This window comes from Aotus nancymaae, unplaced genomic scaffold (genome assembly GCF_030222135.1).
Source record: "Aotus nancymaae isolate 86718 unplaced genomic scaffold, 86718_ANA_hifiasm-v0.15.2.pri h1tg000064l_0, whole genome shotgun sequence".
In the NCBI taxonomy this organism is placed as follows: Eukaryota; Metazoa; Chordata; class Mammalia; order Primates; family Aotidae; genus Aotus; species Aotus nancymaae.
In genome coordinates, this window is record NW_026988478.1 from 9488301 (window position 1) to 9508900 (window position 20600).

Sequence of the window (20600 nt, forward strand, 5' to 3'; positions counted from 1 at the left end):
AATCCTGTGTTGACTCATGGACTCGGACCCCTGAGCAGCAGGGAAACATTGCATGTTCCTCATCAGAGGGTGACATGGTGAGTGAGGATACGGAAGTACTTTTTAAACTAAATTCTAGGTACACATGCAATGTTAGGGTGATCAGGCTGTGCTTCAAGAAGATGTACCATGAGGACAACTAAGTAAGAGGAGGAGGAAGTTCCGGCCAGAGGATAAGCCTGAAGGGGGTTGGGATGATGGGGCTGGAAATGAGGAGAAGGCAGAGGAGCGTTTTGGAGCTGGGGAAGAGGAAGAATGGGACCCACGATGACACTGAGGTTTTAGTCTGAGTGACTGATGGGAAGATGAGATATGGAGCCCTAGAACAGAAGCTGTTTTGAAGTAAGAACAGTTATGAATTTAGTTTTGACCTATCCCTTTACTGAATTAGTAAGCCTCTTCCAGATTAAACCAGCCCATGTGCCCTCCTTTGTGCTGAAGGGGCTTGGGTGACAAGAAGATAGGGAAGGGGAGACGGAAGTATAAACCACAGGATGGGGGCTCGAGCTCCCATGGCCTCTTCCTCCTTTGTAAGAAAAGGACTGCATTTGTGGAAAGGGGAAATGGGGCTCCAACTCCTTGCCAGGGGATGAGATGCCGTTTTCTGGAAATGTCTGTTCTCAGGCCCCCATTGGGAAGGATTTGCCACCAGCCTTGTTGTTGGGTAAATTTGTTCATGTTGTTACGCTGAGGAGGGTGGGGGTGGATGTGTGTTGACTGTGGAGCACATGAACATGTGGGCTCAGGGTACAAATGGGAAGAGGCCCAGAACTGGGTGACACATCATATTTTTCCCACAGACATTCAAAAATGATGTGTGCTTTTCTTAGGGGAAAACATGAAAGGGAAATTACTCAAGACATGTTATAATTCTGATTGCTCTCTAAATTGAAAAGGTTTTGTTGTTGTTGTTGTTTTGTTTTTGTTTTTTGAGACAGTCTCACTCTGTTGCCCAGGCTGGAGTGCAGTGGCACAATCTCGACTCACTGCAATCTCCGCCTCCTGGGCTCAAGCTATTCTCCTGCCTCAGCCTCCTGAGTAGTTGAGACTCCAGGCATCCACTACTACTGCTGGCTAATTTTTTTTATTTTCAGTAGAGATGGGATTTCACCATGTTGGGCAGTGCTGGGATTACAGGTATAAGCCACCTTGCCCAGACTGGAAAGTTTTTTGAAACTTACTTTTCAAAAAAAATTTGGTTTGAAAATAGCCACATGGGTAAAACTACATAATGAGAAAGCTCTCTGTCTTCTAGAGAGGGAATGAAGAATAGAAGTGCTTGGCTGGCATTCTCTGGAATGTTGTCTTTTCAAGAAACCACCTTCTATTGCCTTAAAAACGAAAGGAGGTTTAACACAATCCAAATGGAAATGAGAATGGGAGAGGCACAGATGAGAAGACAGCAGAACTTGGTAAATAAGTGACCACCCAGACCAAGAGAGAAATCAGTGATGACCGAGTGACAAGGTTGTGAAGGGAGCCAGAGGGGTTAAAACAGAAAAAAATAACAGGTTGGTGATGGAGGCAAGATGAGAAATTTAACTTGGGAAATATCATACATGGCCTTATTAACCAGAATTTCTAGAAATTTACGAGAAATTTACCTTACAATTGGATAGGTTTTCTTGGCAAATTGAGAGTTTAATTAGTTTAGTATTTTATTACTAGGGATCATGTTCAGTTTTACATGAGGTTTTGCAATGGAATGATGCTATAAAATGTCAGGCCTCTGTTTATATTCAGTTCAGTAGAGAATAAACCACATTTAAGTGCCAGCATATTTATTGCAGCCAGCGCTCAGTGTTTCTTTGCTTTCTAAATGCTGATTCTGTGTTTTCATTGGTAGTGTAGGTGTAAAGAGAGACTTGAGCATGAATCATAGGAAGACAGACGTAGATGCTCATTCTGCAGGCCTAGGGCCCAGTGAGTGCCGCAGCTGTGCTGCTCACAGCTAGTGGTGGGATTCTGGGCAAGCCTTTCGGTCTCCTTGGATGGCCTTGTTTTCCTTGCTTGTGAAATGAGGTTAGATGGTATCAGCGGTCTTGCCAACACCCAAGTTATGTGATTCTAAGAGAAATTAGAAGACAGTCCTCTTTTTTTTTGCTTCTAACAATAACATTTTTTATACAATTTATACTTAAAACATAGAAACAAGTACTACATGATAGAAAGGCCTACCTTCCCACACTTACCTTTTGTGCAGCGCATTTGGGTAGGCAGCCTGAATGGCAGCTGGGGTGATGACAGACGTGAGCAATCTCTGCCCCAGTGCTGGCCCTCAGCAGCAGTTGTTCACACTGCTTAACTCACCACTCTACCTGGCCTTGGGAGTTATTTTGCCTTTCTATTAAACGTAAAGCTATTCTTCCTATTTTCCATGTAGTCTGCTCTTTGTGCTTTTTGCCTGGTGAATCATGGACGCTTTTGTGATATGATACGAAGACAAAAAAGCCAGCAGATGAGGGCTCATATTCCAGCATTCTGCTGAACAGATATGTTACCTTTATGGAGCTGGGTTTCCACACCTGTAACCTGAGGATAATGATGCCCACTTCCCAGGGTTTTGGCGAGGACTGAGTGGACCACAGTGAGAGCACCATGCACACTGTGGACATTTGCAGGTGCTTAGAAGCAGGATTTCCCTAACCTTGTCTAGACACAGACCATGCAAGGCCATGTCTAGACAATGTTGGGGAAATCCTGTGCCATGCAAGGCCTCCTTTATGTGAGAAGTTGGGTCTGACCGTCCGCCATCTCTGTTAGAACATCTGGAAAACGCTTCTGAGCACATTGTTTATCTCAGGCACTGGGTCTCCTGGAATAATTCCTTCTCAGCCTGCCTTCTTCATGCTTTACCAATGACTCCTTCCTCTTCGAAGAAGAGGAGAAAGACAGAGAGGAGTAAGTTGAATAGAGGAGGGGTAAGCTCTGATTAGGGCCGTGGTGTAGGGAGGCCATTGAAAGAGTTGGCATGGGTGTGATTCAGCATGTGAGGAGCGTACAGAGAGAACTGATGGGAAGAGAGAAAGGTTGAACAGGAAGAAAATGAAATTAATCTTGGCAGTCATGGCATTAAGCACTAGGGATTAGGGAGTATCCTGGGAATGCCAAAGCGTAAAGGTCAAGGTGTTTTGTAGACATTTCCAGTTTTGTCTGAGGCTGTAGAATTAGATGAAATAAACAAATGAAAGTATCTTTTTTATGCAGGCACAAATGTCTCACTCTTGTGATGATTTTGTTAAATTTTTTAACACATCCTTATCACAGCTACTGATAAGGATGTGGGTAGCTGTGAAGGAAATATTTTTCTTGGGGTATGTGATAAGCAGTTGATGAAACTAGGCCAGTGTCTAGCGTGTGTGTGTTCTGGGAGGGCAGGGGTTAGGCCTCATGGCCTCTCCTCTCAGCCCTGCCCTATTGCGCAGGGCCCTGTTGAATATGCTGCTTAACCTCTCTGCTCTGCCACTCACTTTGGAAACTGGGATTGCCACCCACTTTCGCTGGGCGTGCGGGGAGTGAAATGATTTAAGTGATAGTCTCTTGCTCTGAGATGCCAAGATAACCCGGAGTACACACACATGGAGGAGAAGGATCTGGTTTTCTCATGGCCACCATCATGTGTTTGCAGAGAGATAAAGAATACCAGATAAGACAGCCCCAGACTTCCCTCATGACAGCTTATTTGGTATTACTGTGACACTCCAGAGTGCCTCCATGACTGACAGTGTCAGTTGCACTCTCAGGGGCTGGGGGTTAGGGGTTGGGGTGCAGATTAGCCCTTTGCTTCTGCTGCAGAGCTCTGCTCACCAAGAAAAAGGCCAAGAGCCACTTGTATTCCTGAGCGCAAATTGCCTTTACAAAGTTGGGTCTGGACAGATTCTTCAGTCACTAGAGGCCACCAGGCAGGGCTCCTAGGGCTGGAAGTCCCAGCTGCCTGCTTGCCTTGAAGCATGGATGATGCATCCGTATTGGGCGACCATCACAGTGTTGATCCCTGAACCTACCTAGAGTGTCTTAATTCACAAGTCCTAGGGAAGCATGGAAGTTCTGTATCTTTGTAGAGATTAACCTTTTTTTTTTTTTAACATAAGCCTATTCTGTAAGGTTTGACTGCTTTACAAATACTTACTTGAGAGCCTCTTTAGCCTGCTCTTTAGCCTCTGTCTGCGACTCTTCTTTCTTCCCAAATATAGTAGGATAAGCAGAATGCTAACTGCTGGGACTGGTTTAAACAACACACTTTGAATAGACCCAGGGACAACCTGGGCATTCTAGTCTCAAGTGAGAGAAGACGAGTGTCTTAGAGAAATGCCTGTGCAGATGCTTTGCTTTTTATTCTCCTATTTTTGGAGAACTCTCTCCAAAACCAGTTATTTCCTGCTGGGTGTGGAGGTGCCCACTGGATACCTGAGGCTACCATGTGCAGCCTCCTCTGCCCTTGCCTGGTGTCGGGACCTTGCTGGCACCTCCCTGACTGGGCCTGGAGTGTGCGTAAGGGCCCTGCTGTGATGGTGGGAGTTGTTTTCACATAGGACTGCAGGATTCTTCCTCCAGCCTTCTCTTCTCCCGGCTTCACTGCACTGCCCCATCCTCCCCCAGCAGAAATGGAAAGAGTGGTTCCTGGTGACCACCTAGCCAAGCAGCCACCACTGAGGTCACATTTTAGGGAAATGTGAGGGGCCTGTTCCTCTGTTTAGATGCAGCATTTCTGCTCTTTGTAACTTACCCTTGGAATTGCCAGTGAATCACGTCCTGGGAAGTTCTTGTGATTTAGAGTCCTACACTTCCAGGAAGAGTTTTCTCTTGACGCCTTCTTTGACCCTTAGTCTCTGATGAAGTTTTCACGGCATGAAAGGCCAGTCAGAATTTGGGGAGTTAACACAAAAGAACACAAAAATATTGTTTCTAAAGTATAAACTAGTATAAACGTCATATCTCTATGAGTTAGTCACGTGATAATGTAGGCCAAAGAAAGTAGGAAACGTAGAGATATGTTTGTAAATTGATGTTGTTTTGGTATCTCTTTTGATCTCCTTCCCACATTAGTATTTGGCACTTGATTTTAATTTAGGTCAATAATAATGCTCAGTACTGCTTGAGAACTCTGTGTGCATCAGGCAATATGTTATTTGCTTCACATGGTTCTCTTTAAATCTTAATAGCAATTCTGTGACGTTGATGATGTGATTCTCATCTTACAGAAGTGCAAAATTGCTCAGGGGTGTTAAATAACTTGCATGTCTACAAAACCGGAAAGTGGCCTAAATAGACTCTGAATCAGGCCTTGGAGAGTGTGTCCATTACCTTCCACGTTTTTTGCCAGGTGCCTGGTAGATTCGAGGCGGAGTGTTATTGCTACAGAGCATAGAAATTAAATCAAGAAGCTTACCATGTAGGGAGAGTAAGGTAGATAAACAACCAAAGATAATACAAGGACAGCTGTGATAGATACCAAAAAAGTGTTAGCAAGAAAGGTCAACCGAGGTGCAGTAGGGGCTAAGGGAAGAGGTTGAAATCATACATACCTAATTGGGGTCACCCAGGAAAAGGCTTCTTAGAAGTGGTGCACTTGAGGTGGGCCTCATAGGACTGGCAGAATCTTACTTGTGGGGGTGGATAAGGAAAGATTTGTGGGTGGCAATGACTGCCAGATGCCCAGGTAAATAAACAGACTCCTAAAGAAACTATTAGATTGTATATCTGCATGTATGTGTATGTGTACATGTGTGTATTGTGTATGCCTGGATACACTCACAGTTATATTCATTATAAAAACCTTCTATACTCTTCCAAAGCACAAGGCTAATGACTGTAAGTAGCAACGTTGTCCAAACTGTGTTCTCTAGTTCTCCTGAGAACAGAAACACCTCTGAGCAATACTTCTTATTAACAGACGTTCATGTTTATACAGGTAGGAATGAGGTGTTCTTAAATTTTCTTTTCTTCAGGCATCTGTGAATGAGGCCTCTCCCTTTTTTTGTTTTTTAAGTATCTGTTTCTATTTTCTAGCATGTTGAAACATTAGACTTCCTGTTTCTGCTTGATTTTGAATATACTCCTGTTTGCTTGTCACAGGTAATCTTGAGTTTCTCTGTAGCTGTAGTTTACAGGGATCAAGTGCAGGCAGCAACCAGTCCATCCCTGTTGTGAATGTGGAGACCTCTCTGGACTTACAATTAAAGGCTACATAATGCATTCCACTACAAGTGACGAAACCCAGCTCCCAGAATAACAAGCAAGACAACTTTTCAAAGTGACTGTTGTTGACCAGTGCCTTCTGTGCATTTTTGTGGTAAGCTTAAGGTAGATTTTTCAAAAGGATAGTAGAAGTTATTTTGAATTCTTCTTGAGAAGGACTGAGTCTCCCCGAAGGTGATGCAGGTGCCGTAGTGCACACGTCAACAGGGTGGTTGCGTGCGTTCCTCAAGTCTGTATGACTCTACCAAGATACTGTGAAGTTGTCCTTCTAATTGTATACAGGGAGAAAATGCCCAAACTAGGTGAGTTAAAACTGTCCTCAGAATATGTTTGAATGTAATGTCTTTGTTGAAATCTGGTAAAATGTTCAGATGACTAACATGGTATTGTGTCTTTAAGGAAATAATGTTTGTTCGTGGCTTTAGAGTTACTGTGTTCAACACATCACTTTTGTTTTATTTTTTTTTGCTATGGCTCTGGGTGTGGGGAACCAGTGTTAAGCTGAGAGAGGTGTGAGTGTTATAGGTGGAAAAAATGGCATCTGAAGTTCGCATGTAGACAGTTTCATTTGTAAATAGATGAAGGTTTGAAATGTTTCAGAGGTGGGACTCCGAAAAGGTTGGATGGCTTTTTCACCCAGAATTTCTCTTTTACATTTTTCATGTGTTTATTAACTGTAGGACACCTCTGGTTCCCAGCGGTCTGGCAGCAGTGGTAACACCATGGGGCAATCCGTAAACACGAGGGTGTTTATTTCTATTCTCTCATTGGGTAATTGTTTGAGTATTGCTGTTGCCATTTTCTCTAACAACCAAAAAAAATTTTACCTTATATATGAAGCATTTTGTACTTTTAAAATAACACCTTAGGTTTGTTTTTAGCCATACTTAATGCTTCCACAGTAGACTTAATTTTATTTTTAAAGTAAATTGAAAGAGTTGCCAAGGATTGGAATACAGTGTTTTAAATAGCCCTTAAAGTTGTATTGGTGTTTATATACTTTTTTTCAAGTTGATGTATAATATTTGCTTATGTTTACTTAAAATTTTTCTGCTCAACAGATTTTCTGGAACTTAAATTTGATACTAGGAAAAAACTAGAATTTAGAAGACATGGGTGGGTGTTGGTATATCTAGTCTTTTGGTCCATTAATTGAACCCTTGGCAGCCAATAAATATTATTTCATAGAATCTTGGCTTCTCTTGTATGGAATGTAGTCACCTATATATCATTTATAGTCAATGTACATTTGTCTACTAGATGCCTAGAGCTGTGCATGTGATCCTGTCATATATGTATGTGTGTATGTATACATATACACACACATTGTAGCCATATATAAAAATGGTTTTGTGTCTGTGACTGTATGTCATTGCATATATACAGTTGAGATCAGAGCCAGCTTTGCTTGGGAGGGTTTTGTGGAAGACGTGAGTTTTGGATAGAATTCCAAAGGGAGGGTAAGCAGCATATTTTGGCAGAAAGACATGTACATAAGGTTTCCAAGGCTGGAGCGATTAAGTCATAAGCATTCAAGGGTAAGCATGAACCATTTGAGAACCAACTGTAAATTAGTGGTTGAATATAGCCAGACTTGAAGTGAAGGAGAGGCAAGGTTGTGCATGCCAAGCTAAGAACCGTAGTGGTAGAGTGGCGCGTAGGAGCTTGTCTACTCTGTTCCTGGTAAATTTCACTCTTGGATATCAGCACATCCTGACCATGTTGCCATCTAGTGGAACTGGCTGAAATGCCTGTGGGAGCATCAGTACTTTTTCCCACTTCAGGATTATCTTGGCAATAGGGAAACTTACTTCCCTTTTACCTGGGGATTTTAAATGAAGAATCAGAGGAGGTGGGTGTAACTATGCTTTCCCCAGATGACATTAATTTAAATTCTGGAAATGTGGAGCTGAATGCTAATATAAGGAATTTCTCATAAATAACATCTGGAGTCCAGGGTATGACTGCTGAGAGTGCTGGGTGTACATGCCCGTCAGCTTAAGATATAGAGCGAGCAGGAAGCAGCACTTGCGAGGTTCTGCAGTGGAGTGAAAGCATACCGCGTCTGGCCCTGGGCCCTTTATGTTTCACTTAGGCCAGCTTGTTTTTGTCATGTGGTTACAGAGTCCATCCTAGTGGCATAGAGAGCCCCCTGACCATAAGCACCACAGCCCACAGACCCCAGACCGAAGACAATGTAAAGGTCTGTAATCCTCTTGCTCTCCCTCCCAGCCATTCATGGACACATGTATTCAGCAAATACTTACTGGATTATGTCCCAGGCAGCTTCCAGATACTGAGGCTATAGGAGTGAACAAAGCAGATAGAAATCCCTGCTATTGGATAGCGGATATTCTAGATGGGGTGACAAACATCAACAAAATAAATAAGTAAAAATATATAATAAGTGGAGAGCTGAGTGCTAAGTAGAAAAAAATATTTTCACGCTGAAGAGGGAAACAAGGATTATTGCAGGGAGTGAGAGGGTGAAGGCAGGTAATTGTGGTTGCAATTGTGAGTGAATCCTCACTGAGAATGTGATTGATATTAGACTCACCTGAGAAGTGTGAGGAAGCCAGACATAGATATCCTGGGGGAAGAACTTTCCAGACGGCTGCAAAGCCCTGAGGTGAGAATGGGCCTGATGTATTCCAGAAACAGTACAGAAGCTTAAAGGAGGGGGAGAGATGAGTCAGAGAGGTGTTGAGGAGCTAGATGGTAGGGCCTTGTGGACAGTTGTAATGAATTTGACTTGTACTGGGCATGAGATGAGAAGCCATTTGATTTAGTCCAGTCTTCTCATTTTACAAATGCAACGTAGGCCAAAGAAATCAAGGTAGGTGTCCATGGTCATTCAGCCTCGTGGTGTGAGAGCTTGGATGAAAACCTGTCTCCTGCCTCTGGCACTCTACCGGCCACCCTGCCTGCCCTGGGGGATACATGGCCATGTGCAGGTGCAGACTTCCAAGTGCAGTGGTCTGAGAGGAAGAAAAGTGCTGTGCGCTCCTCCAGCAGCTGTGTTTCAACATGGTTCATCTTAGTTGTTCCCCTTCTGTGACCCTTCTACCTATAACAAACGCAGAAAGGCTTAGACCTCTTATTTCAGAGTTTGAAATAAGAGGTCTAAGCCTTTCTGCTGAATATTGCCTGCCTTTGTTTTTGCTATGGCGATAAATCCTTTGGGTTTTCCCAATGGTATTCTGCCCATTAGCCTGTGAAGCACAAGAACCTGCAGTCTCATAAAACCTCCCCTGTTTCTTATTTGCATTCATTTTTAAGCTATTTGGATATAATAAACGTAAGATAAAATGTCTACAGTCCTAAGAAGTTTGATCGCCATTCTCAGTATCACCCCCCCCACCCTGAAAATTAGTAAGATTGGATATTAAATGTTATTTAAGATGAATCTGAAAACAAGATTACTAGTTGAGGAGAGAATGTGAACTCGTCACCAAATACAGCTTAACCTGGACCATTTTGGCCCAATACTCATTGTCTTCTTGTTTTACTTTGAACAAGTTCAAGCCTTTTTTTCCCCTTCTATCTCCTTTAGATCTTATGACCACTGTCCTCTGGACACAGGCCAGATCCTCTAATATCACTTTATGGTGAAGGTCAGACCAGTGATAAGTATAGAAGAAAATCACTTTGTGCTGTCATCTGCATTTTCTCCTCTTGTTTAATCGTCTCCTAGCCTGTATCCAGTGGACAAAGTGACGTGAAGTATTTGCATCTTGTGGCGAGAACTCATCCTGAATTCTCTTGCTTTGTTCTTTCCCTTCCTCTTAAAGCAGAGCTCCCATTCTAGACGATAGGAGATTTACATCATCATCATATCTTGCACTTACATTTGTTTGTATAGCACTATTTATTTTTTGCCAATCAAGGTGATTTCATATGTTTATTTGTACACGTTGTCTATAAATGAGCTTGACATCCCACCAGCTTGAGCCATTAGGGTTAGCATTGATTGCATCTTTTGGAATCAATTCTTCTTTTGGTAAAAGTTGCCTATCACTAGATCCTGAGGGCATAGACCTCTGTGGTCTTTCTGTTTCTATTTTTAGGAGAGTGTGCTCCTGGAGGAGCTATCTGAGCTGGATTTGATGAGAACCTAAGAATGAGTGCTTGGTGGAGGAAATTTCGTTATCAAAACTCAGGGCCATGTGTTTGGGAGTTAGCAGCCACAAAAAATTAAAAATAAAATAAAAAATTTAAAATGTCAGGGCCAATAGGACAACAAAGCCATGTAGAAATGCAGATATTAAGGGGGGCTGCCATGAACAGTAGGCTTGACAAGAAACATTTCTACAGTTCCTGTTTACCATCTAAGCCAGAGCATTACAGCATTTGCTGCATGTGGGAGATGGAAAGTGAAAGTGCTCAGTTAAAGTTGCCACTAAAGAAAGTCTAATTAACACCCTAACTGATTTCCCTAGCTTCCAGAAAGTCTTTCTGTTGGAATCCAGCATTTCAGCTGTAAGACTGCTGAGTGGAAGTGCGGAAATGCAATTTGCTGTCTGCAGAGCCCCAAGTGGACTTTGAGCACGTTCTTTTTGTTTTGTTTTGTTTTGTTCTGTTTTGAGACAGAGTCTTGCTCTGTTGCCCAGGCTGGAGTGCAGTGGCACAATCTCAGCTTACAGCAGCCTCCACCTCCAGGGTTCAAACAATTATCCTGCCTCAGCCTCCGGAGTAGCTGGGACTACAGGCTCCCACGCCCGTCTAATTTCTGTATTTTTAGTAGAGACAGGGTTTTACCAGGTTGGCCAGGATGGTCTTGATCTCCTGACCTCGTGATCTGCCCACCTTGGCCTCCCAAAGTGCTGGCATTACAGGCATGAGCCACTGCGCCCAGCCGACTTTGAGCACATTCTAAGACAAAAATCTGGCCTGACCTTAATTGTCCAGGGCTTTCCGTTGCTGATTTGCTCCTCTCCTGCTAACTGCTGAATAATGTTCCTGCCCTTCACCACATGTGCCCCTGAGCTCCTCACCATACCTTCAGCTCCTGGGAGAGATCCCAGGGCAGACCTGACCTCCTCGTTCCTGGCTCCTTACTCCAGATTGGAATCTGGAGCTTAGAACACACACATACCTTCTCCACACCTTGTCCCACCCTACAAGTCTTGTCTCTTCTGCTCCTGTCAGGCAGGCAGCCACCCACAATATGACAAGGATATTCTCACATGGGGGGTTTATCAGGAAGCCCCATCAGGGAGCGTGGGGCAGCACCAAGTTGTGAGTGGAGGCGGAAGATCAGGGACCCACGTCCTACCTTACAGAACCTCCACCCCGTCTGTGCCTCTGTGGTGTCTTAGCATCCACCCACTTTTCCCCAGCCTTCGGACTCTGCTCTCTGCTATTACTGTCACCAGACAGGCCAGAAATGGTCCTGCTGGAGAGGAGGCTTCCAGGCTACCCTCTGGCCTTTGTTGGCCAGGAGGCTTGAGGAAATGGGCAACAGCGTTGATCAGCTGTGTGTCCTTGGCTCCTTCACCCACTGTCCTTCAGGTGTTGGAGAATGTTGTAAAGCCAGCAACAAGATTAGAAATTATCATGCACTATTCTTCCTTAGCTGCCCAGGATATTATATCCATTGTGGCTTTTGCTGTACAAGAAAGAGAAACCCCAAGTTGAACTTGTTCATACAAAAGAGATTTTTTTGTTGGCTCACATAACTGGGAACAAAGTTTTGATTTAGCAGTTCAGTGATGTCAAGAACGTATTTTGCAGCTTGGGCAACATCGTGAGACTGAGAATCTATGTCTACAAAAAATCAAAAAGAATTAGCCTGGCATGATGCTGTGTACCTGTAGTCCCCGCTACTCAGGAGGCTTACGTGGGAAGATGTCTTGAGCCCAGGAATTTGAGGCTGCGGTGAGCTATGATTGTGCCACTGCACTTCAGCCCAGACAATAGAGGGAGACCTTGTCTCTAAAAAAAAAAAAAAAAAAGGTCCCATTTTCTGCCTTCTGTGGTTGAGCTTCATCCTGAACTCGTTTGTTGATAAAATCCTGCAATTCTAGACTTCATATCCACCTACACTCTCCAGAGGAAGAGAGAGAAGTGGCATCTTGTGGTCATGTCAGAGGAGCAAGTGATCTTTTCCAGAAGCCCTCAACAAATTTCTGATGTCTCAATGACCAGTTCATTGGCTATGGCATCTGCTGTAATGATTGGCTTGGGCTTGGGTTGCCTAAACCCGTCACTCTATGGGATTTCTGTGATTTATTTAAAATGATCAGGATTGCTACCCAGGGAGAGAGGAACGGACATGATGTTGGGTTAGGCACGATGTCTACTATACAGGCCTCCTCTTGTGGTTTCTTTCTTTCTTCTTTCTTTCTTTCTTCTTTCTCTTTCTTTTCTTTCTTTCTTTCCTTCTCTCTTTCTTTCTCTTCTTTCTTTCTTCTCCTTCTCCTCCTCCTCCTTCTCCTCCTTCTTCTTCTTCTTCTTTCTTCGAGTTTCTCTTATTTGGTGACTGGCTATGGTATGTAGTAAATGGGGCCCTATATATGGGATTACCAACCCCTGATGACACATGTCAGATGCTGTCAGGGAGAGCAAGAACACAGATTTTGTGGACCACAGTAGCACTACAGATCACAAAGGGATTCTAGAGGTGAATAAAGCACCCCCAAGGAACTATAGATCTGGTCTGGTAAGTTGAACAGTGAGAATAAGAAGTAGAGAAAATTAATTATGGACAACTCTTCAATCTATGGTAATTATATGTTCCCATAAAACACTGAAATCCAATATAATTTTTGTTTAAAAACTGTTTGATAAGGCCATATGTTTCTGTAAAGAATGGCCTTACATTTCGTAGCTATGACCTTCATCACCATATTTGATTAATGATTTTATCTATTTTAATGGAAATAAACGGGCTGTGGATAATGTAAAGCTTTGGAAGCTGCACACAAATAAATGAAATGGGTAATCAGTCATAGAGAGTTTCATTTAATTTTCTCTAAATAAGTCCTCCAGGAGGATGGCTGTCTAGAGCAGGCGAAAGGGTTAGGGCAACATTCAGAAGGCTGGTGAAAATGAAAGTCATAGTGACACAAGAAAACACCATGTTGTGGTAAGCAGAAGAGGCAGCCATTTATCTTTTAGATGAAATCTGTGACTGGAGTATAGGATTCTAAACTCGAGAGCCTTGTCGCTAGCCAGCCAATCTTGCCCACCACATCTCTGATGGAAATATATGCTCGGGGGCCAGCCAGAGCAGAGGAATCCTTTATTACCAGTGGACTTTCACCCAGACCCTAATGAGGAACGTGAGTGAGCTAGACTGCCCATGTGGATCATAGAAATTCGATGCAGGAACATTGGGCTAGGCTGCAGAGGACCACTGTGCCTGAAGCCATGCCCTGCCCCCAGGAGGCTGGTTGCAGGAAGGAGCCCTGAGCTCCTGAGGCCACAATGGAGGTCCTGGAGATTTAATTCTGTTAATAGTCCCTTTTAAGGTACTCATCAACTTGCTGGGCCTATTTTCTCATTTGTGAACAAGTTTGAGGAATGGAGAGATGAATAAGACAACCTCAAAACCTTCCGTTGAGCATTAGCTTTCCGATTCTTGGGTTCTGTGCAGGGTGTGGCAGGAAGTGTCATGGAGAACTGAGGTAGGGGTAGGGGTGGGGACTTTGGTCCTCCATATCCGGACATATGAACAGACAGGTGATGGCACAGTTTCTGTAGTACGTGCTGCAGATGCCTTAAATAGCCACCAAGTGGCCAGACTGGCTGAGTGGCGGTTTGAATTGGTCCAAGTTGAGTATTTTTAGTTGGATACCACAGATTGTGCATTTATGGCCATAGTTCACCGAATAGAGGGATTGTTTCCTTTGCCAAGCCGGAATTGGATATTGGCTGCCAGGCTTGTGTTCTGGGACATCCAGATGTCAGGGGTATTGTGGGAGTTGTGCACGTGAAGGAAGCTCAAGGAGACTTAGCAGGTACTTCTGTTGGAAAGTGGTTTCAAAGCTATAGACACATTTTATTCAGGGCTGGTGAGCTTCACTGGTGTTTTTGGTCTCCTGATTTTTTGTCTTGTTTTGTTTTTTGAAGTTTGATTACAGTGATGGTGTACACTGCTGTGATTTATTGTTTTTTAGTGATCCTGTTGCTCAATAACCCTCTTAACACTCTTCTCTGAAACGGTTAGCACCAGAACTCCACCTAGGAGAGAGGTTGCTTATTTGTTTTTAATGTTAGTATATGTAAGTCAATGGTCCCAAACTAAAATGTCCACAAGAACCAAGCAAGTAATATGAATGTATACATAGTGCTTTATGTGAACAATCTCAGGTTGTGAGTCCTGTGGTAAATTTAGAAACAACAGTCTCATCTAAAGGCATTGAAGTTCAGTTGAAAAACTTAAACAAACAAACAAAAAACTATATGAGCTGGATTCAGTCCCAAGGCTACCAGCTTAGGATCTTTGGGCTATAAGCCAGCTGACTTCAACTATCACTGCCATGTTTGTTCAGTCTCAGAGATTCTGTATTTATGGATGTGAGCCATTTGTAATTTCATTTATATAATTGATTTCAGCTTTTACCTTAGATGAGAAGACTGGCTATCTCTGGGATAAGAGTGCCACCAAAATTTTCACTCACAAATTGGAAGCATATCAAAAGAAATCATATCTTCATGGAAGTCTTTTTTTTTTTTTTTTTTTTTTGGTTTCTGGCTTTTAGAGGCTGAATCTGTTTAGAGAAGTAGAGATGGAAATCTCAATCAAAACAGTTCTGAGTATTTTACATCATTTAAAAATTTGCATCACTGAAGATAAGGAACTGTAAGCATTTGAAACTCTCACTTCTGCTTTGCAAGTTGTCTACCGGGTATATTCAGTTCTCTTTGTCTTCCTGGTCTTAGGTAGGCATGCAGTTAGTGGCCAGGGCTGAACTGGGAATGGGACAAGTTTGTGTTCATTCTCCTCCCAACGCTTCTAACAGCCTTAATTTCTGTATCTCTGTTTTCTATCTGGGGTACTCTCTAGTTCTCATCTCTGCAGGGAGGGAACAAAGAAATGAGTGAATTCTTTACTCCTAGCTGTTAGTCATCCACCGGCTTTTCCTCCAAGGGATGTTTGTGTTTTTAAAAGAACCTGATGGTAGAACAGAAAATCAGAGTTTAACCCAAAGTATCACCCTTCTAATGAGAGTATTCCCTGTACCTGCTAAGCACATAATCTGGGGCTTGGTAGCCTCCCAGTGATAACACCTGTGTTGTCCCCTTTAGGTTAGAACTGCAGAACCAGCACCAGCCACTGAGCATGAAGGTTTTGACTTCATCTTTTAAAATTTGCATTATTCAAACTCATGCCAGAGTTCATGCAAATTCTTGCAAATGTGTTTTTGTAAGAGATTGATGTCACCCTGCTTCTCTGTGTTTGGTGTTGGCCAATGGGAGGGTTATAAGAATGTCGTATTCCTTCCTCAAAGCCACTTAAAGCTGCGCTAAATTTGTGTGTTTTTAATTATGCTTTCTCCTCAGAGTACTCTCTCAACTTACTCCCTTCAGGAAAACTTCTTGAATGAATAGTCCACCACTGCTGTCTCTGCTTTCTCAACAGCAGATCATTCTGCAACCCCTTGCTATTTGGCTGCCATCTCTAGTCACGTTACTAAGTTCTCTTTCTTGAAGAATCTCCAGTGATCACCCGACCGTCATAGCCATTGGTCTTTTCTTCAGCCTTCACTTCTGACTGGTTGTTCTCTACCTGGGGACATTTAACTTTCTTTTCTCCCTCTCCTCACCTTCTTTGGCTGACATCACTTCTTTCAGGAACTCTTCCTTCATGACTCCCTCCTCCAGGCCTGATTGAGGTACTTCTCCTATGAGCTTTCATAACACCTCCTGCTTTTCTGCTATTAAACTTATTGTACTATATTTTAATTAGTATATTAGATATTTCCTCCTCCAACACCTTCCCAACCCTCACTTCTAACTGGCTCTGTGAGGGCAGATATCATGGCTGTTGTATATACATCATTTACCTTTTACCTGTACATAGTAGGTGTTCAATAAATGTTTGTGAAATTAACAAATACATAAATGAAGATGACATCTGAACAGTGACATCTACAGCTTCCTCAAAGTAGACAATGAATCTCTGATTCTCCCTAGTTCCCTTAGACCTCCAATTAGAAACTGTAGAGGGGATCTTAGATGCTGTCAATAAAAAGTGACATCTGGCCCTGAGGAAGAAGACGGTTTTCAGGAAATCCTGGCCATTCATATTCAGCCACTTCGTTACCAGGCAGGGAGTCTGCATGGCTTATGTTGAACAAGTAACCGCTACCTGTTGATAAAATGTGTGAAGTGGATGAGTTTTAAGGATTCTGACCATTAGCAGAATGGGAAGCATATTGTACAGAAGATCAGGCAACTGGGCTATAATGAATTGATCATCGTTAAGGAGGAAGAATTTGAATATCTGATTGACCACTATAGCGAAATAGACTAACAGTTAGAGGAACTGATATAGTATTGTGTATATTCAAAGCCATGTAGACAGTACTGAACTTTCTGGGTCATTTAAACAATTATTAATTAATTAATTTTTTTGAGATGGAGTCTCCTTCTGTCACCAGGCTGGAGTGCAGCAGCATGATCTTGGCTCACTGCAACCTCTGCCTCCCAGGTTCAAGCAATTCTCCTGCCTCAGCCTCCCAAGTCGCTGGGATTACAGGCGCCTGCCACCACGCCCAGCTAATTTTTTGTATTTTTAGTAGAGACAGGGTTTCACCATGTTAGCCAGGATGGTCTTGATCTTCTGACCTTAAATCCGCCTGCCTAGACCTCCCAAAGTGCTGGGATTACAGGTGTGAGCCACCATACCCGACCTATTTATTTATTTTTTTTGAGACAGAGTTTCACTCTTGTTGCCCAGGCTGGAGTGCAGTGGTGCAATCTTGGTTCACTGCAACCTCCACCTCCTGGATTCAAGCGACTCTCCTGCCTCGGCCTCCAGAGTAGCTGGGATTACAGGTGCACACCACCACATCTGGCTAATTTTTGTAGAGATGGGGTTTCACCACATTAGCCAGGCTGGTCTAGAACTCCTGATCTCAAGAGATCCACCTGCCTCGGCCTACCAAAGTGCTGGAATTACAAGTGTGCGCCACCACACTCAGCCTAAACAATTTTAAAAGTAGTTTTAACTCTATGCATTTTCACTTTTTGGATTTTAGAATGCAGTGTCCCTTCCCTTACCTCTGAAAACCTGACTCTGTTATTTTCAGGGAGTTACATCTGTTCTGAAGATCTACTATGTATTGGGACAGGCTTTCTGGAGCATTTAAAAAGAATGTGAAATCCTGATCACATGCATCTTATCTCTTGAAATTGGGCAGAAATTGTTAATTGGGTGTAAAGGCAATGAAAAAGCACAACTTTATTAGGCAGATTTAGTGAGCAAATTTAGGTTCATATGTATGTTATGGACCAGTGTGATTAACAACAGTCTTTTTTTAAAAGTATGTTCTGTAGCTTTTGTGTAGTTAAGAGTAGATATTCTATGTAATCTGTTTTAGAAATATTTTCATTGAAGACTGTGGGCTTTATAGCAGACCGAGTGGAAGAGCTCTGGTGATATGAGAAACAGATCTGATAGATGACGCTCAAGCTCATCCCACATCAGTTACCCTGCTCAGACCTCACACTCAGATGTGTGAAGTGGAACTCCTTGCCCTCCCACTTGGCCACACCTGTTCCTCCTCTGGACTTCCCCTTTTCTATTAATGTCTGCCTCCCTCTTTCCCCAAGTCAGCCAAACACAGAGTTTCCCAATCAGAACTAACCCCTGACTTACCTTACTTCCTTTATTACCTGACCACCTTCCCTCCACCATTTTTTTGACATGGGGTCTTGCCATGTTGTCCAGTCTGGTCTCAAACTCTGGGGTTCAAGTGATCCTCTCACCTCAGTCTCCCAAATAGTTGGGATAGGCATGAGGCACCACCACACCCAGCTAATTTTATGTTTTTAGTAGGGATGAGGTTTCACCATGTTGGCCAGGCTGGTCTCAAACTTCTGACCTCAGTGATCCACCCGCTTCGGCCTCCCAAAGTGTTGGGATTGCAGGCATGAGCCACTGCACGCAGGCATGAGCCACTGCACCCAGCCACACAGCTCTTGTTTCCTATTTTCTTGGGGCATATGGCAGATTTGACTTGAAGTATATTTTTGTGCTGTGCTCAATCAGAGACACCATAGTGTAGAGAAAATATAGCATGGAGTGAGGTCAGAAGACCCATGATTAGTCTTAGCTCACACTCAATCCAAGCTATGTGACCATGGGCCAGCCACTTAATTTCTCTGAGGATCTGTATCCTCATCAGGAGCAAACAGAGTTAGTAATACCCAAGATTCCTTTCTTATAGGATTGTTACAAGGATCAGCGGCAATGTATGCAGCAGCATTTCATGAGCTAGAAACCACCGCTAGGCTGATACATAGTAAGAGTAGAGATATATTCTATTATGTGCCTAGGATTGCACCTAGCACATAATAGGTCCTTCATAAATTATACTTATTGTTTCTAAGGATATTAAAACATAGCTTAATATAAGCACATGCATTGTTTGATTCAGAATTTGGGGCTATGGTCAAGTGGCATACTTTTTTCTTCCTCTGATTTAATTACAAGATATTAGAGACAACCAAGGTGTGGCCATTTTACATTCACAGATTAATTTCATCCATTAAAAAAATCAGATGACAAAATTAATTACACGTTGTACAATCAGGGATCCCAAATTGGCTTTAGAAAACGCAGTATGTTGTAAATGAAAACAGTCTCTGAAGGGAAGCTGACTCCTAGGAGACTTGCTTAATAGAATGTTTATTGCCTACATGTCTTTAGTAAAGAGGTGTCTGGAATTCCCATCTGGGATTTATTAGTCTAAATATTCAGGTGGTCCAGTGCAGGATGTTAGTTCCTAACTTAAAGGAAACAAAGTTTCCAATCTGAGGATGGTGAGATTGCTGCTCTTTTACAGTGGACAGCTGCTGCTGGTGTCTTGCTTGTCCTGGAAATGCCATTAATTGAAATGGAATTTTGTTCAATCCATGTTATTAATGGTTCCTAAAGCAATTGTGGTGGGTTGATAGGTGGCTAGTAAGGTTGTCTCTGTAAAGATAAGCACAGTCTATTAGTTGAAGTCTGGAGTCCACTGGACTTCTACCGGGGATGTTTGCATTTGCTCGGTGCTCTGTTTATGAGGATGTCGAAGGATGTGCGTCCATTCTGTGCATGTTGTAAAACAGAAGGTTTGCAGCTGTCAGATTTATTTTTTTCTTGGCTCCTTTTCTGACAGAATTTTTGTAAACTTGATAGTTTTATGGATTGTCGAAGATTACTAACCTCAGTTCTCCAGATGTCATGCAAATTTTCTTGTCTTTTCTCTGAAGATAGCAGATATTTATGTTCTTAGTTTCTTGTAAGGTAATTTTTGGGGAAAAGGAAATTAAGATTGTTCTTATATGCTATCATAATTCTATATTATGAAATGATTAAATGATTATTTTATTAGCTATATAGTGCTTCGAACTATCCAACATGTGTTGTGCTCTCTAGAAAGGAGAACAAACAAAATGCAAGGTATAATCTTGTGTTTTAAATAGCGTATGGAGCTGCCTCGGAAGACAACTAATGTCAAGATTATCAACTTAAAGAATAGTACAAGTTCACTATAGAAGTATAGGTCCACTATGGGCTTCAATAGGCTTTTAAGAGGAGTTGGGACCTGAGTATGGCTTTGAGAGGGGTAAAAAGAGGATGTAACAGCTGAAAAAATAGACCAGCAGCAGCTGTCCCCACTGTGTGAGCACACAGGGTGTCATGATTCATCATAAGGTTTGTCTCAAGTAATTTCCAGTTAATGAAAAAAGGTGTCAAAAATTTCTGAATGATTCCTTTTCAAATCACTCATATCTACGTGTGTGTGTGGGCCTACATTCATGATTTCGCCTCTAGTAGCATCATTCACACTCACATGCATTGCTGTTGCTTTCTTTGGGAGAGAGAGGTTGGTATTTCAGCAGTTGTATTAGTCTGTTTTGTATTGCTATAAAGAAAAACCCAAGTCTGGGTAATTTATAAAGAAAAGAGGTTTATTTGGCTCATGATTCCGCAGGCTATACAAGCATGGCACCAGCATCTGCTCAGCTTCTATTAATACCTCAGGAAGTTTTTCCTCATGGCAGAGGTGAAGAAGGAGCAGATGTGTCACATAGAGAGGGAGCAAGAGAGAGGGGAGGAGGTACCAGGCTCTTTTAAAGAACCAGCTCATGCATGAACTTATAGAGCAAAAACTCATTCATTACCATGGGGAGGGCACCAAGCC

The 20600-nt window shown here is 42.7% G+C and overlaps 1 protein-coding gene across 2 annotated transcripts in view; it reads left to right on the top strand.

Moving 5' to 3' along the window:
* Positions 1–20600, top strand: part of TNFAIP8 (TNF alpha induced protein 8) — a 119809-nt gene that overhangs the window by 51167 nt on the left and 48042 nt on the right. Inside the window, exon 1 of one of the 2 annotated variants that reach the window (XM_012448567.2) lies at positions 6090–6539. The exons of the other annotated variant lie outside the window; for it this stretch is intronic. Coding sequence (XP_012303990.1) covers positions 6473–6539 — 67 coding nt within the window. The 5' untranslated portion in view covers positions 6090–6472. Of the gene's footprint in view, positions 1–6089; positions 6540–20600 lie in introns of those variants that run through there. 2 annotated transcript variants of the gene reach the window in all.